We start from the raw sequence: 19,129 nt of genomic DNA on the forward strand, positions 1-19,129 counted from the left end.
CGGACTCACAAGAGGTCCTACCACCAGTAAGAATTGAATTGAACTTAAATTTTTTCAGTACACTTTATTACTAGAAGAAAAGCTTTTTTACTAAAACAGGTTTGGTTTATAAGACAAAGGGAAGATCTTGCAATGAGCGGGTGAATTGCTTGGTAGACCAACAGTCCGAATATTGTTGTCCGGAATTTGTATAAAAGTATTCAAACTTATCTTGAAAATGTCGTTAGCGAGACTCAGGATTCTGTAAAATATCTTCGCATTCTCTGATAGCGACCTTTTGGGCGGGAAGCGAGGAGTGAAGTTGTGTGATTTGTTTTATTTTGTCTATTTAGTGTTTCTTCAGGTTTAAATATGTAATAACGGTGGTTTATTGACTGTTTAATATCTGTGAATGTGCACAAATGTGGGAAAATCAAACAAAGCCGCTGAACGTAACTTCTCGAGATCCTCCAAAAAGTCCACTGAAAAAGTCTCAGTAAATGACCACCATTTTACTGAGATTATATTTCATACCATATAATCTCATCTCATTTAATTTAATTTCATCCCAGTTTAATGTCTCAAATTAATCATCTTCATTTCATTTCATTTCACTCCATATTATCAATTTTCATAAAAATAAGAATATAAATTAAAATAAGACATGATTTAAAGGTCTTAGTTACCAGGTCATAAAATCCCATAAAAAAATCTCTGATAGCTACCCGCTACATAGGTGTAAATATCATGTAAATTCGGATACGAGAAGGTAACGGGTCTAATCAAATAAATAACGCAGTAAACTCCGTATTTATTATAAAAGGCTAGTCTAGCTGAGCAAGGTACCGGTGACAGCATGCTGGTTGCTTCTCTGGTGAACGACTCCCGGGCAGCAGTGGCCGCGGCATTTGAGGCTGTTGGTAAAACAAATGCATGCATATGTCGTCATTGGGTGCTTTGCTGAAGTCCGAGGCCCACGCGATGAAGTGGATTAGTCTATTAGCCAGTAGCCAGTCAAGTACAGTACAAGTACTATGCCATGTACTAGGAGTGGGTGATATAAATCGTATATAGATTCAATATCTATATATCGCAGCAATATCGTTGAATCCGATATCGCCCCGCACGAAATCTATATATCGATATCAGCCGATACACGATATTGCTCGATGTGATGCGCATCGCCATATCGTACCGATTCGTGAATCGACATCTATATTTCGATATCAGCCGATACACGATATCGCTCGATGTGATGCGCATCGGCATATCGTACCGATTCGTTAATATCAGCAATATTCGTTTGGTTCGTATCGAATCGGCCAGAGTGAGTGAGCGCACGATAGGGATATCATGTGATGAATGAAACAGAAACAGGCATTATCCATACAATTGTAAACCTTATATTTAAGTCCATATGTCTGTAGATTATTCTTAGCGTATCAGCAGGATACAATTAAGGAAAGAAGTTTCAACTTTCAACCCTAACTTGAATGCAGTATAGCCTATTTGCATCGTTGAATTTAATTTCACGCGCTTTGACCTTGAACTAGAATTTTTGGACAAGTGTTTATAAATACTTAAAAGTTTTTTGTGTTTGATTTTTAAAGTACACATTTTTCTATTTTTAGTTGAATCCAAATAATTGAGTTTATTTCTTGTGTTTGTATTAAACTTTTGAAATCTACACTCTTTTGGTTTATTTTGTAATTTTAAATTAAGACACAAAATACTAAAAACTGAAAATAATGTAGCCAGTCCTAAGCCTGGTAAAAGCATGAAGGAAAGTTTTTTTGATATTTTTATTTTCATGTTCTTTTTATTACTTTAAGATCATATTATAAATTGATATCAGAAAACCAAGCGTATAACGTTGACTTAAATCTATATCTACTACGATATTATATCAGCGTATCGTTTCAAATCTCAAATATCATGAATCGAGAAAATCTACTAGCATCCATCAATATATAGATTCAGAAAATATATAGATTCAATATCCGATATTGATCCTCGCTATATAGATACGATTCGATACGCGGCAAAACCGATATTACCCACTCATGGTACAGGACTGGAAACTAAACGGAACAAGGCTATGTGGATTAGGTATTTTGATGAAGTATTTGAATAGATTAGGACTAGATCGTACTAGTCGTGATTGATTACACACACTCATAGAGAGGCTAACACTACTTATAATCATAGGTAATCTACAATATTAACATTGGCAACTGTATTAGGAGTGTTATGACCAGCGTTAAGTTTACAGTTAAGTGGGAGATTTTTAGAAAGTTGGTGTCTTAAATAATTTTCAGATAGGAGAATATAATACATAAGATTCAATTAATTTATACCCAAATTTTGGCAAAGAAATTTAATTATTAATCTCAATCAAGTAATACCATGATGTTTGGTTATTATAGATTGCACACTAAATGACAAACTATTAGCGTAGAAGATAACTCAAATTCGTATGGATTTCGAACGTTTGCCTACGTTCGCGGCTAGGGGTGTTGTTCCAACTGCAAATGTTGAGTTAACTTTTACGCTATGGAGAACGTTAAAAAACTCGCACTAAGCACAGTGTAGTAGGTTGCGGCTCGCATGTAGGTATCGCCACCCTCGGTCAACGCTCCAACAGATGAGCCATAGGATAATAATAAATAAATAAATTAGTATCATCGACAACTCAATAAAGCGTATTTTTCAATTTATCTTGCGTTATTTGTTTTCAAATTTTAGACTTCATAGGATAATTTCTATAGTAAGCTCAAATTTTTCATTTCTTCATTAAATGATTATTGTGTTTTTAAATCATAAAGGGAAACGGAGAGTAAATAATAAAGATATATTTTTTGTGGATATTTTATTAACATTATCATCATGCATCAAATTACGTACTAAATCATTTACACTTACAACTAACTATACATTAGAAAAATAACTTAACTAGGGGGCAGAAAATACATTATCTTGTAAAATTAACAAAATCTATGTTAAAGTTAATTAAAAATTATCGGACTGTAATTGCATTAAAAACTAAAAGCAAATATAACACAAAATTTCACATTTACACATTCTAACTCTCAGAATTAAAAAATAATAATTTTGAAGCAAAAACGAAGGAAGCGCCGTCTATTGTTCAAGGTAATGAAATTAAACTAACGACACGCAACAAACACGTTCATCCGGAATGAATTACGTATTGAAATACACACTTGGACATTAATTACATTTAGATAAACGTACATCGAAATAGCATGCAACTTCGAAACATTTAATCGCGTGCTGCCGTGCGACCGCAGCGCCCTCCCCGCCCTAATACCAAATTCACTAACCTTCTCGTTGCTTCCACGCACAAATTTCATACTTGAACTATCTAGCGACGCCATCACGTGGCTAGTGAGGGTGTGCGTTTTCGTCGAATGTACATTTGTACATTGCACAAGGGCCGCATGTGCCCGCGTTGCGACGCCACTGCGCCAATATGGCGTCCGCGTTTTTCTTTTCAACAAATTATGATACTAAGACTAGGCTCAATTTTAAAATCATTCATTTTGAGGTGCCATAAAAATTTACATTGAAAATTTTTAAGTACATTAATTATTTATTAGAAACTTTGATTTTTATCAATAACATCAATTCGACTAAAATTATTTTAATTTTTTTTTAAAAACTTTTTCCGAGCATCATTTTAAATGCTTGCTCAAACATCCATACAAATCGGTAACTAACATCTCGCGCGTTGCATCACAAACTGCCGATTACTTCTGAGAGCGTTTCTTCTCCTCCCGTGGTCCATTCATTACACTATCCTTATATTTAACAATAGATATTTTACAATAAAATTTGTAACCTACAGAACGAAATTTCCTAAAAAGGAAAAACAAACGTTTTGAGATCCCTCCGGGCTCGCCGACACGCGGCTGTGCCTGGCGTGGGACGCTCAAAGCGTTTATAAAAATAAATAAGTTAAATTCTAAAAGACGTATTTACAAAAGAAGAATTAAAACAGCCGAAACGATAGAATTTCAACTAGATATTATATAAAAATATGATAAAAATCCACATTAATAAAAATATAGATCACACGCACAACGGGCACTGGTTTTGTTCGTAGTTATAACACTGAGATCGTTTCACTAAATCGTCATTTTAAAACAATTAACGCACTGGCATGTCTCGTTATACTCGTGGATCGGATCGTCAGCGTGGTGTGCGAGTCTGTCCGTCGGTCCCACATCATAGCACCCATTTAACACGACATTCGTTTCTCTTAAGGCTCACTAACCCTTTTCAGTAATCAGACGAAACGTGCACCTAATATAAATATAACTTACACACTAATCATTTGATATACTTTCTTGTTTTTTTTTTAATCTTATTTTAAATATGTAAATATATAAAATATGTATAAATCTGTATTATTGATTTTTTACCATTTAAAATAGAAGCAATGCACGTTTCGTCTATTTTAACTAAATTTGACACAACACGTCATCTTACTCCATTACACAGACTATGTCGTGAACACGCTCAAAATAGTGCATTCATTTCAGTTCCACCTTTGAATGTACTCTACAATATTATCACCTAGGTTAGCCAACGTAAGAGAGAAATAAAATCGTGCACTATTTTGAATTCGATTCATTTCTTCAGAACGTATTAATTTAACAGTGAATTAATTTTTAAAATAAAAGCACTAAATATTTTAACTAGTTTCAACATGTGACTTCATCTGCGATCAGCTTTGCTGACAAATGACAATCAGAATTTTTAACTGGTAATCTGTATTTTCAATTCACTGTTAATTTAATAGACAATTTTTTCCCTATCATTTTAACTATAAAAATTAATTTATTGTATACATAGATGGATCTTTTTGTATGGTATTTATTGGAACTATATTAACTGTGTACCTAATAGGCTATATCTTAAACAAACATTCGTTATTCTATCTAGTTACAGTATGATTCAATAACATTGGACCACGAATAGTAATTATTATATTTATTCAGGTAACAAAAAAACTTGGAGGCCCGCGACGGTTATTTTTTCACTAATTAAAAAAACGGCTCCGTATCGGAGATAACATGTACGTAAATATAATATAAGAGAATATGTTATAATATATTATTAAATAGTAAATAGTGTTTCTCTGTGTGTGATATGCAGCGGAGCGCCGCGCGGGCCCCGACCAACATTCTTAAATTTAGTTATTATTATTTTTTAATAAACGAAATAAACTAGAACGCTTTCACATAAAACAGCTCACTTACAGTAAACATCTAATTATAATTAACACAATTCACAAATACTCTTACTTACGATAGGTTATTTTCTTTTTTATTTCCCCATTTAAACAGAACGTTGGCAGTATTTATTCAGTACTTGAAGAAATTTCCGAGCATTCGCGGAACATATTTCATAATAATATCAATCGAAAACAAATTCGGTTTAGGAAAGACGTTCGTCAATCAAATATAGTATTTAAATAGACTATGAGACAACTAAGGAACGTGTCAATTAATAGACAAACAATATTCAGTAAACATATATGTAAATATAGCATCAACAGCGGAGAGGGAATTCTTAACAAGTTGTAAATATGAAAATGGCTACCGCGAGCACCAAACGGTTCAAATGTACCACTACAATAATTTTGTTTTCATTAATATAAATCTTCTCATTTTACGTAAATATTTCAGTGTTGTTAACTCTTATAAGACTATTCAATATAACAAACATACTTAATGTGTAATGTAAAACTGTATCGAACATATTGTATATATGTATATCTGAATATGAATCATTTTTATGTTTTTGCGTAGTTTTGAGGTAGGAAGTTCCGATCCGTGCAGTCCGAGGAAGCGCCCACGCAAACGGACAACTTCACAAGTCCACAGTACCGCAGTACCACAGTACCGCAGTCGACACAGCTCACTCGCAACTCGGCCGCGTCGCCATACAACAACATTTAGCGAGTCAAGTGCTCCGCATCCTGAATACCCCTAAACATAGGTACCTATATAAACATTTGAGCAATCGATTTCGTCTCTCCTATTTTTTTGTATAAATATTAAATTCAATGATTAGTCGTCACGATCCGAGAGTTACACTTTCACATCTTAACTCGATAACAATATTCATAAGCGAATCTGAAAAAACGTCATGCATGATGATTTGAAAACTAGACGAATCTTTACTATTAGTGAAAAATGTAAGAGCGAAATAAATACGCGCCTCCGGGAGCGGTCACGTGTGCAGGGAGATTCTACGCCAACGAACAGTCGATCTCGACGATGTCCTTGGGCACGTCCACGAACTGGTAGACGAGGCGCTGGCCGTCCACCTTGGCGAGGATCCCGCGCTGGTAGTAGTAGCGCAGGGCGCGGCCCATGGTCTCGTAGTTCATGTCTGGCTTGTTCTTGTGCAGGCCCCAGAGCCGCGACACCGCCTTCGAGTCGACCAGCTTGAACACGCCCTTCTCGCGGTTCGTCCACTTGATGAAGCGCGGGCAGTACTCGCGGTCCTGCAGCAGCTTCAGCAGGAACTCCCACAGGTACGTGGTGGAGCCCTCCCGGCTCTTGCGCTTGACGCCGGGCGTGGGGGGTGCGTCGGAGCGAGGCCTTTTCTTCGGCTTCAGTTTGTTGTGATGATGGTGGCGCTGGTAGTCGCCGAAGTCGAATACGGAGTATGGCAGCTCGTCGTGCGGCAGCGGCGGGGGCGCAGGCGCTGCGAAGTGGTGAGTCCCGCCTCCCCCGCCGCCGTAACCATATCCATATGCGTCACGATCGCTCAACGCTCCCACTGGAAACAAACAGAACAATCCATCAATGAAACCATATATGTACAAACACACATATATCTAATAGTCTGTCTGAGATAATATCTTAAATTAACAGGTGGTTTTGCGTCCGCTGAGTACAATTTAAAAAAGCACAAATTGCACAGGAGTGCAGAGACCTCGTTCTGGATGGACCGGCTCCGAGCCGCACAAAGAGACTCTGTTACATTACGGCATCACACGACTAAATCCGCTCTTAAGTTCTAATTATATCTTCGACAATAACATTTTTATAGCAAGACATTAAAATGCGGTCACCATTTTTAATTTTCAAAATTGATACCAACTAATTGGTTACAATGTTGTTAGCCAAACTATGGTTTGGTTGGTGATGGTTACACGGTGTTATAGATAGTGTTGGATTGCGTCAACCGCGGAGTCGGCGCGGCCGCCTTGACCCCAATGAGCGGACGCCAGCGCCATCGACCTGTCACTTCGCATTTTTCCATTTTCAGATGTGATTGAATTAATGTCTCGTTAAAAGCCAATAATTAAAACTGATCAAAGTTTTTCTTTTCGTTAATTATTTTAAAGTCATTCAAATTAAGCTATTGAGATGATGAGCAAATGAGAAAGAATGCTAAGCAAGTTTAATCTTGAATTGCAAATGGGGAACATTACAGGCCCTAGCATTTACATACCGCGTTATATTTCTTAGGTACTTGAACTAAATGTATGTCAGAAAATTAAACATAAATACGTCGGTAATGCAGAATTTCAGAGTTCTTCAGGTATTTGATTTCAAAAAGGTCGCGATCAAATAATTAGATTAAAAACTCATTGTTTTATAATTTCTCATATATTCTTAGACAATAATTAGCGAACGTGGAAGCCATTGTTGCTAAACTCGAGATAGGTGAGACGTTATTACGGTATAATCCTAAATACCAGCCATATTTAGGTACGTCTCGGATCACGCGTTACGCTAAATTACACAACTTTGTTTTTTTTTTTTAGTTAACAATTTTGAAGCGCTTCCTGTTTGCTTATAACATATTTAAGTGTATATTGCGATACAATGTCCAACTGGAGGGAAGTATATTAAAATTTGTTTTGTGTTCTAAAATACCTAAAAGTTAGGTCGAATAAATAGATCAAATTTTGTTCTTTAGGTTATTTAGAGAAAAGGACGTCTTAGATACGTCTCGATCTCTCATTTAGTATAAACTTAAAAATGCCATCTAGTATCACCGACAGACTGACAGGTAGTCGGTCACACTCTAACTTGTATAGGGTGTAACACGATTGAGGAAACTAAGCTTCTAGAAAGATTCGAAATCAGACCGCAGAGCATATCGAACACGATTAATCGTTAAAAGATTTAAAGCTAAACTAAAACTATCACTTCACTATCCACTCGATACTAGAAGTGGTATACGATGTCTTATGAAGGTATTAGAGATGACTTCTGGACTGGTGAGTGGACAAAAATAGTTTTTCAAAACTTCGCCTGTCCTTATTCGGGACACTTACCCTGTGTAAAAAAGCCTATATGATCTGGCACCGGAGCGCGCCACTGATCAACGTTATTCGTCATTTTTATTAACAATCGCGTCACATTATTAGTCAATCGTTTTAACCGGTAATTCACATTAATAATACGTCGTGAATACGTCGAATATGTCGTTAAGGCGTCGTGACTCTTGGCTTTTTTATTGCTATACGTTTATGAGCATACGAACTTACGTCATTTACGGTCTACCTGGTGTTGAGTGACTATTGTAGGTCGGAGACATTTATTTTTCATTCTTAATGTTCTCGTTTGAAGGACGGGAGAGATTCGGCGAGGGCATCCATTTTGTCGTGCTTGTGAGGTTTACTAACCATTTAACACTAGGTGGGCTGTCAGTTCGTCTTCCCATGCTCAAAATGTGTGAGCGTTTAAAAAAAAACCAAGCATAGTCTCTCTATTATTTCTGTAATTTGTCGATACGCGTTTAGTTTTCGGTACATATCAGATATTCGGGTAATAGGTTATACAAGTTTGTGTTACGAATCTGGCTTCATGCCTGTGTTTTATTGAGCCATTCAGTTTTACAACTTCCCGAGAGTGTGACCCGTTTGTTTTATACTTTTCTCTAGGAAACGCAGGTCTGTGTAGTCTCATACGAATGTTTTGAAGAAATGTAGCAGTAAATTGTTGGATAAAAGACCACTAAAAATGTGAAGTATTTTCAAACTTAATATGTAACGTATTGGAATAGTAATCGGACGAATGATCTTAAAGTTTGAATGTCAGGTGGATCTTCGATCATCACACAGTGTTCTAAGAAAATTCATTCAAAACCTTGTTAATAACAAACTCCGAAAATAATCAAAATTTCAAACGAGTTTTACTGCAAAGAATTATCTTGTATTGTGTCTAAAGTAAGACAATAACGACAGGAGTGGTCAATTGGAGGGAAAAATATTGAAAAGAAATGCCTAAGAAGGCAGGGACCACGAAATTAGTTATCGAGGACACGTTCGAGTCGATGCCTACCATTTTTCTTATTAAACTTCTATTAGACACTAAGTAATGAAAAATACATGTTAGTTCAATGAATTAAATACCCGATAATAAGAATGATTATACGTGTATTATGTATTACGAGCTAAAGCGACTGTCATCCGGAATTTAGTTTTTAAATCTAAATATTTTCAAACCGGCAGTATTTTCGCGTGGCTTATCGCGAGGTCAACGACACGCCTAGCACGTGCGTCCGCGGCTAACATTTTTATTCATTACGTAATTGTTTTAAATGTATTTAACAAAAATTACTTAAGTTTTTTATCGGTATGTTTGCAGCTAATATTCACATCGGCTCTGCTAGTTTGAATGTGGTTACATACGGTGATAAATTGATAAACTCGGTTCTAAGCTATTATTAATAAAGGCGGCGTAATAGAAATTAGCTTACAAAGTTTTTTGTTTCATTGTTTTTGAAGTGGACAGTAACTGAAATAGACACAACGGGATCTTAATATTTTCAGTATGTTTTTTAATAAAATTAAATTTGTATGTATATTTTTTTGTTCGTTATTACAATCTGTCCACAGTCGCAGCACTTTCTGCCACTGGTACCTTTAACGCTTGAGAATATTTAAAAAGACATCTGTCAAAAAATTTAGGCAGTAGGCAGACGAATCGGAGAACCACGCGTTCTTTTCACAGTAAACGCGCCATTTAAAATATCAGACCTGGTTTCTTGATTATGTTTAAAGTTATTTATGATTAAGGAAGATATTGTATTTCTTTGATCAGTTTTGGTTCAAACAAATATCGTTTGATATTTTAATGTATTAGGTGTATTATATTTGATAACAATTTGGAAATTGAATTTGGAATTTCCAATTTCCGAACGTTTATTATTCCAGTTGTACATTATGAGCTTGCGGGACTATTATTATTAAATCGATTACCGCCTTCACAAAAAACTAAATAATGTTCTAAAATCTATTGTTATATAATGTTATATCCAATGTTATAGGTAATGGCAAATTGAATTTTTTTTTATTGCCCTTGTAGGCAGACGAGCATACGGCCCACCTGATGGTGAGTGGTTACCGTCGCCCATGGACTTCAGCAATGCTAGGGGCAGAGCCAAGCCGCTGCCTACCGCTTAATACTCTCCACAAGCCTCGTTTGAAGAAGGACATGTCATAGCGCTCGGGAAATCCCGTGAAGGGGAGCTCATTCCATAGCCGGATGGTACGTGGCAAAAAAGACCTCTGGAAACGCACTGTGGATGACCGCAATGGCTCCAGGTAGTATGGATGAACTCTACTCCGGTGGCGGGCGGCGCGATGGTAAAAACGAGATGCCGGTATCATCTCGAACAATTCCTCAGAGCACTCCCGGTGAAATGGTTTACTCTTATGAGTATTATTTTAATTGGTTTTTGTTGGAGTTCAAGCCCAGTCGATGATAAACTGTTACCAAAGCAAATTGACACGCAGCGAAACTGGTGCTGCTTTTTTTTTAATATAACGTAGACGCCTCCATTACATTCTCATTCGGTGTGCTTAGTGCGAGTTTTTTAACGTCCTCGATAGCGTAAGAGTTAACTCAAATTTGTATGCAGTTGAAACAGCGCCCCTAGCGGCAAACGCTCCAACTCCATACCAATTTGAGTTAACTTTTACACTATCGGGAATGTTAAAAAACTCGCACTAAGCACACAGGCCTCAAAGCGCTTCCTTTACATAGAAGAAAAATCCAACTTCCAAATAGTAATAACATAATTAATAATTACGTAACAATATTATAGCTCATGGGACAGTGTACGTAATGAAAGAGGATGCGATTATTTTAAATTTCTCGTATAAATAAATTTAGGAAGTGTTTTAAAAAAGAATACGATTAAAATGTTTTCTGACTTAAAAACGACCGCTTAGTTAATATAGGGTCGTTTTGTATGTCCGGTATGAATACATTCTTGATTTAATTATCTACTAAAATATGTGTATGTATGTATGCGTGCATGTATATACTGGAAATAATTGTATGAGTGTTGTTTATCACAATCAATACTCGACAACGCCGGAGAGAGGGATTACATCGATATTATATCATTATATGTGTTAGTTGTATGTGTGGGTGTGCATATTTTAAACTTTGAAGATATACTTGGTGGCGGGCGCGCTAACGATCCACCTGTTGTTAAGTGGTCGCCGGACATAGCACAGACCGCCTCCCACTTCGATTGAAAGAACTTACATTTGATTTTTGATGTCGTTAAATAGTGTTTTTGATGATCGCAAGTTCTGGTTTTATTAAATGAACTTGTTGAATTGTGTTAAATTTTGCAACGTGTTGCTTGATTTTTCCGAAACACAAATAAAATTATTTATTTCAACTTTTCTATTGAAAACATCATTGAAGTTAGAAATTATTAAATTGAGAGTTTAAAAAGAAAATGTAGTCCATATCATTGTTATATTACCTATATTATACGAGGGTTACATTACTTTGAAAGCTGGACATTAAGATTTTGCAAAACTGCCAAACACTCAATTTTATGTAAGTATTTAATAATCTGCATTAACTTGTGGTTAGCCTGAGAAACGAATAGAACAGGGTAAAAACGCGGCTCTGAATGCGTCGACGAGTCTATTTTTAGCGGGAGCGCTGGACTCATCCTGATCCTACTGGCTGCAACACAAGATCAAGGTTACGAACAGCCTCGCCCTCTGCTGTCCCGGGGAGGTAAACAGCCCGCAAGGAAAATATGCAATCAACAAAATGGAGGGCGTTTAAGTGTGTAATAACTTGTAATGTGTAGTTAAAATGAGGATAAAGTTTTAAAGATAATTAATATAATCTGGTAGCTAAATCATTACCATAGTTGTTTTTCATAGACTATGATTTGTGTTTCAACTGCTTGTTTTATGATCATTAATTGTTGTGCTTCATAATGTGTTATTTATATTTGTTCTGTTTCTATGTTCTGCTTTTTATTATAACGAGTGTTCGAACGATCGAAATTCGACCGTAATCACTGATACATCAAGATTTAGATTAATTTTACTTCTAACATTGATTTTGTAATTGACCTTTAAGAAAAAGGTCACTTTATATAATTATTTGTTGAGAATAGATAATAAACAAATAAAGAAAAAGAAAAGCGGTTGACAATCAAAGCAGAATAAAGTACATAATTATTTTTTCTTTGCATATATATGTATGTATGTATAGTTGAGAACAAGCAAAGCCTGTCTGATAGAAATTTGTCCAATTAAACTATTTTTGATGAAACACCACGCTAGTACATGCACGTTCACATAATATAATATATTCGGAATGAAACTTCCATAAATAGTATTTGTTTATATATTGTAACTGATCTTAGAAAAAAAGTTATTAACTTTTGGTGTTCATATAAATTACACATTCACGTATTAATTAGGGTTTATAATGAGGACTCGGCGTCGCAGGTTGATCTCCTAATTTGCTTTGACGTTTACAGAAAGTAAATGTGTCAGCTTAGAGTGAACGGTCACGATAGAATCGTATTGTTTTTCATTATTTCGCGATAGGTTACCATATATATGTTTTATTTGTTTTTTCTTGCGAATTCCCGTAGTTCTGTTGGTGGGACCGGACCGGTTCGAGAGCGTCCCGAGCCGGCGTTATATATGGGTTACCCACAAACCCCATGCAATACTGACGCGCATCGCGAACACGACTTTCATCTGTATTAAAAGTTTCTTTAAAAACATCCGAGGGTTTTTGGTTATCTCACAATGTCGGTTGTTTAAATTTAACTATGGCTGTATAACCAAAACAAAGGCGGGAAGAAAAATAGAGAGAAAACCTGACGTCAAGCACACCAATGACGAATTATCAGTTTGCGAAAAAGGAACATACAAAACGAACGCTTATCGTTTATTTTTGCGAACGATAAAACTAATTCGAGACGATAAGATAACTGGATGAGAACGTTTCCTCAAAGCAACTCGAAAACGTGCAGCCATTACGTGCAGAGCAACTGATATCGGACCGTCATTCTAGGCGGAAGCGATAATACAATCACGTTGCAACCATTTATAACTTTATCTTCTTTTTTTTTGGTATGGACTATGAAAGAATAAAAAAATCTAAGGTTTTACAAATATCTGCATCAAAGAAACATTGGTTGTAAATCAGGTCAATATCAAAATTATAATTAATCGTGTCTGCTATTAGTGTATACTGCAGACACGAAAAAAAAAAAATACGAGAGCAGAGCCTGCCTAGTGTGGGGAGTAGTTATGAGATAATATTCCATCAAGATATTCTCATCTACTCGTGTTCGAAAACTCTTCTTGTGCAGATCAGATTTACGTGTAATCGATGATCTTAATAACGATTGGAAAATTCTATGCATCCATGTTCCAAGACGCTCTGTACACGTCCGATTATGTCGTTACTCAAACCTAGGGCAGTTGCCAATTTTTCTTAATTATTACACCATGAAGGCACAACATCACTTAAAAAACTACAATCTGTCATTATTCTAGGAGGTATTACTAATTTTTTATTTATTTTATTGCTTAGATGGGTGGACAAGCTCACAGCCCACCTGGTGTTAAATGGTTACTGGAGCCTATAGACATCTATAATGTAAATGCGCCACCCACCTTGAGATATAAGTTCTAAGATCTCAGTATAGTTACAACGGCTGTCCTACCCTTCAGACCGAAACACATTACTGCTTTACGGCAGAAATAGACAGGGCGGTGGTACCTACCCGCGCGGACTCACAAAAGATCCTACCATCAGGAAAAAAAAATTCAATCTTCAATTTAGTCCAATTGATGCGTTCAAGTTAAACCTTAATTACTATACTACTTATACTATTACTTTTTTACGTAATACGTAAAACTAATATTTTAGTCACACGAAAGAAGTAAATATAACAGGTAAGGTAATCTAATAGATTTTTTATTTAAATGAACATCCTTTCGTATTATTAAAGTTTACAATAGTGCAACGTTTTCCTGTACGAGCGGAAGGTGGCCTGCGCGTTTCTAAGATCGCGAAGAGCCGACGGCTGCCAATGACCAGGAAATGACGCCGCCGGCTGACCTTCAGACGAGCGCACACATCCAAACGTGTTCCCTGCGCTCCCGACTCGCAGGGTTGTCAGATTAAAAAAGGAAAACAAATTGCCACACTATAAACTTGTTTTATGGTAAAGATCTAAGAAGAAACTCTTTGGTAGTTCTTTGAGTTTGCGTGGGTAATTTTGTTAAATAAAAATGAGGTAATTAGTATGTATCCAGGATCTGGTACTACTACATTGACATTAAAAAAGAGAAGAGTATTTTTATTTCTAATATTCCCTGGCGCTTCAATTCGCTTTTTTTTGTATTGTATTCCTTAATTATACACATTACTCTCCATAATTAAATAAATTGTCAGTTTAATGTTAAATAATGGAAAATTTCTGTTAGGAAACCAATTATAAAGATGAATTCACTTGTTATCCAAGACGGGGCCAGAGTTGAAGTGGTTACGTTAATAAACAGAGTTTTTATATGCACATCGTTCAATGTGACATTGATAATGCAACATTTTAGATAACGTGTTTACAAAAAAAAAGAGATTTAATTTTGAGTAGGTATCTTCTACATAATATTATTTTGTATTAACTAGTTTATTTTGCAGATACAATTCAATGATCTGTTGTTTTACTTACAGATTTCTCAATCAAATAGATATTTCAAAACATGTCCATAGCCTAAAGATATTGTTAAATGCCATTATTGAATTTTATAAAGTTGTTTGGAACTCGGCGGATTTAGAATCATAAAAACTTGGTAGACGAATGGCGATTGGCATCATTTTACGTTTTCCTTTTCTTTTGTATGTCGGTACGCTTTTATTCGATGGATGCTTATATTTATTAGGTATTATGTATGCATCGTATTATTTTTATGTTCTACTTTGAATTCTGTCGGGAATGCAAAATAAAGCAACATTCAAAGTGATGATTGAACATGACCAACAGTCTTGTTTTTTTCCTTATGATGAATATAATTTAGGGCATCGTGTCCTATCGCCCTGTATTGGTTGAACTAGTTTTGTATTAAGTGAGGTCAGCACTGCGCCTCGCTGCACACACAGAGGCTTGCGTAACACGCGATAACCAGACCTAGAGGGCGTCACTGGTCACGATGACAGATTAAAACGCGCCAAACAAAATTATGTACCACCTACCTATTTTATTAAATTAAAGTTTACTTTATATTTATGATATATTAAATTATATCGACTCGTTTAATTTATATTTGCATATAAATAAAAGTTGTGTGCTTAATTTCAGTAAAATAAATAGTTACATATAAAATGTTTTCGATCTTGAGAATTATAATTAAAATTGTTTTAGTGCTGACTTCGTTAAAATGGTTTTCATTACTTTTTACAATTTCATCGATAAATTCATGTAATGTCTTTTGGGAATTGCATATACCTTATGGAGGTTGAATTGGAACTTCTCATATCCGGAAGAGAAAGTTCAGAGTTATTTATTAACTACAATCAGAACACTGTAGGTACATAATAATATAATTCGCCTATTACTTTGAAATTTAAATGGACTTTTCTTCAATTATCAAATCAGAGTTACTTATACTCTTGTCAAAAACAAAGCTACAAACAAACCATTTTGGATCTAATTAAAACCTACTTTCTTTAGTTACAATAATTTAATTTAATAGGTTTAAGCTATTCAAGATATTATTGTAACATTCTCTTACAAGGCGGTACAAGGTCAGTGAAAAAACTTTCGGTTTCCGTTTTATGCAATGAGATATGCTTTCAATCTGTTGTGTGGGTTGCCATATTTAAATATAAACACTACCTATTACATACACGCTAAAACACTACGTGCACTGTAAAAATATTGTTTACAAGATATCATTGCTTTAATTTCATTCGCAATTCACAATCTCGGCAGGTCAAAGTTATTGTCAAAAGTGACGTAAACAAAGTGTCATTTTGTTGCCAGTTCATTATCATTGCTTAAGGTCAGGCACACGCGCTTAGTTTCGTAACAGTACTTAGCTACTTGCGTGGTTTTACTACTTTTTGCTAGTAAAGCTTTTATTGCTTAAATTGAGTTGGCAGTATTAATGGTGGATCACCGTACGGCTAGGTACCAACAGCCTGTCTATTTCCATCTTAATATAGTTGTGTCCCGGTTCGAAGAGAGGACAAACGTTGTATGATCCAATTGGAGCTTCGACTTCTAGTTCAAGGTTGGGTTTGGCATTCACATTGTATTGTGATGATGATATGGCAAGCCCATTTAGAGTCTTTTTCTTTGTCTCCACCTTGTCCCACTAGGTAGGGTTGGCACAGCGAATTTTTCTATTTCTTTCTCCTCATCTACCCAGGGGTATCGTAAAAGGCGATTGGTAGCGGGAAATCTAACAACAAAAGGAAAAAAGGATTCCCAAGGAATGTTGATGTCAGGTAGGCGATCGGCCGTAAAACTTTGCCAAAACCTTCACAGCGATGAATATGAGGGCATTTAGAGTAAATATTATAAAATGTTAATTAAGATCAATAAAAAACAATGAGTATGATCATCAATATCTTTTGGCCAAGCCTCTTAGTAATATGAACAAATTATGATAATCTGTAACAAATGTTTTGTTTTATAACAGATGTACGAACGATAAGATCGTTCAAAGGAATTTCGGGAATGTTATCAACTATGTATGCATACTTCTGGTTGAACACAAAAAAAAAACATTGAAAATGGTGAATGTCCGAACCAAAATAATGAATATTCGAAGAATGTCGTGTACTTTATCAAGCAACGCATGTTATGTTAAATTATGACACATTATATTAAGTTACGTGTGTAAGGAATATATTCGTTGAATAATACTTATGTATGTGTACAAGATATGAATAATACATATTTATATGAGCGTAGTTTACGTATTCATTCAATAAGTTAGGTATTAAAATTTTAGCGCACCGAGACGGCTTATTCTTTTAGATGAAGCGTCACTCCTCAAATACCTACTCAACGTCCGAAGACTACCACAGATTACGGACTACAGAGTACAGATTACAGGCTACTAAGCTTTCGTAGCCTGTCCGAAATACCAAAAAGGCAAAAGGTTAAACAATGAAACGAATTAAAAAAATAATCAGCAAAGGATTTGCAAATACGGAAACGATTACCGTTCGGCAAGCGGTGTGGTAAGTTCATTGTGGGACGGCAACTGTGCAAACGTGCGAACACCGTAACCATGACGTGCGTGGTTCGACAAAGTTCAGATGTACCATCTCTCCTTATATTACATTTCCACATGTGAAATAAATGTATTTGATAACGAATGTTTGTGGAGTCAGAATGTATATATATATATACTTACTGTTCGAATATAGTGTTTTTTTAAAGAATTTACATATAAACGTCTCAGCTTCTTTAATTACTCATCAATTAACGATAAAGAGGCACTGGTAAAGTTATGCACGCAGCCACATATCCAGACAAAACCGAGCACATGTTTTAATATTTTATTAAAGTTTCGTGTTACGTAATAATGTTTTTTTATTTATTTTACGTATGTGACATAGACTACACAGTATGGTTACGTCGCCCGTCGGTCGTCAACTCATTATCTAAATGGGAAGTTCCTGCTTATCTAACTCACATTTTTGTCTCCTACGCGTTTCGTTCCAGTCTACCGCGTTAGTTTTCGGATAATAATGTTATATTCGTTTTCTTCTCTACGTTCAGTCTCTCCTTTGTTAGTTTAAAATTAATTACGGAAGCAGAAAACCATTAATGAAAATCTTTTGTAGCTTTCTTATCAGACTACATTGGAAGTCGAGAGAGAGAGAGAGAGAGAGAGAGAGCGATCAAACGCAATTGTCGATTAGAGATTTCGTCGTAAAAATTTACAAGTGATATTCTACTGTATACTATACTAATGCCTCTAGACTCTTTTCCCATTTGAAGTTGTTAGCATCTACGTACCGATACAATTAAGTACTGCATTGAACATATTTCGTAGAAATTATATTCAAGATTTGAATGGAAAGAATTTGTTAAATTAAGATATCTATGTTAATGGAAGAAATATTATGACAATGGTCATCATTCTAATTAATTTAATGAAAGTAGAATTTGTTAAATCAGAACTCATGTTATCACCACACTTTACATCGCCTGGGCGAGGATAAGTGGTGAGCAGTGGAATAAATAGTAGCTTACATTTATATGATACAAACCATTTCCATACACATGATTTCGCCAAAGCCGGTTTAGTTATTAGGGTGTGTAAACGAAACAACCATATACTTTATTATTAATATTACCCGCCTCTCTGTGAAAACTAAACGTACTTTAGAATCCGTTGCGCTGTTCCGGAGATGTGTAAGAACAAAAAATGGACCAAATATAATTCTAAATATGTATCACTGATTCATTTTCTTTAATTAAATCTTTTCTACTTTTCTTCAACATACCGACACACCGGATTCTACTGTTTTATTACATATACAGATTTAGCACATAATATGTTTTGCGTTTTGACATTTGAAAACCATTCGATAAAAGGGAGAATGAAGTGAGGAAAATCAATTTCAACCACTTATTTTAAAAAAAATCAACAGTTCAAGTGCTTGATAATTTAATGTATTAGATCGAAATTCAATTGGAAGTCCTATTTGCTTAAATTTCAACGTAAATTCAATAATATATAGCAGTCTTATTAGTCTTACCATTATTGCTTACTTTGTGACTCTACTAGAATCAAGCCAGGTGAGCTAGTAATTGGTTGGTATTATAACAAAATTTTAGTATATTGCAA

General features: G+C 35.4%; 1 protein-coding gene across 10 annotated transcripts in view; it reads right to left on the reverse strand.

Annotated features, from left to right (window-relative positions):
* Nucleotides 1-5,319: 5,319 nt before the first annotated feature.
* Nucleotides 5,320-19,129, reverse strand: part of Eip74EF (Ecdysone-induced protein E74) — a 247,768-nt gene continuing 233,958 nt past the window's right edge. For all 10 annotated transcript variants that reach the window (XM_089733413.1, XM_089733409.1, XM_089733410.1 and 7 more), the window contains one exon: nucleotides 5,320-6,792. In XM_089733413.1, the coding sequence (XP_089589539.1) occupies nucleotides 6,257-6,792 (536 nt within the window). In that variant the 3' untranslated portion in view covers nucleotides 5,320-6,256. The remainder of the gene's footprint in view (nucleotides 6,793-19,129) is intronic.

This window comes from Bombyx mandarina, chromosome 15 (assembly GCF_030267445.1).
Source record: "Bombyx mandarina strain Sakado chromosome 15, ASM3026744v2".
Taxonomy (NCBI): domain Eukaryota; kingdom Metazoa; phylum Arthropoda; class Insecta; order Lepidoptera; family Bombycidae; genus Bombyx; species Bombyx mandarina.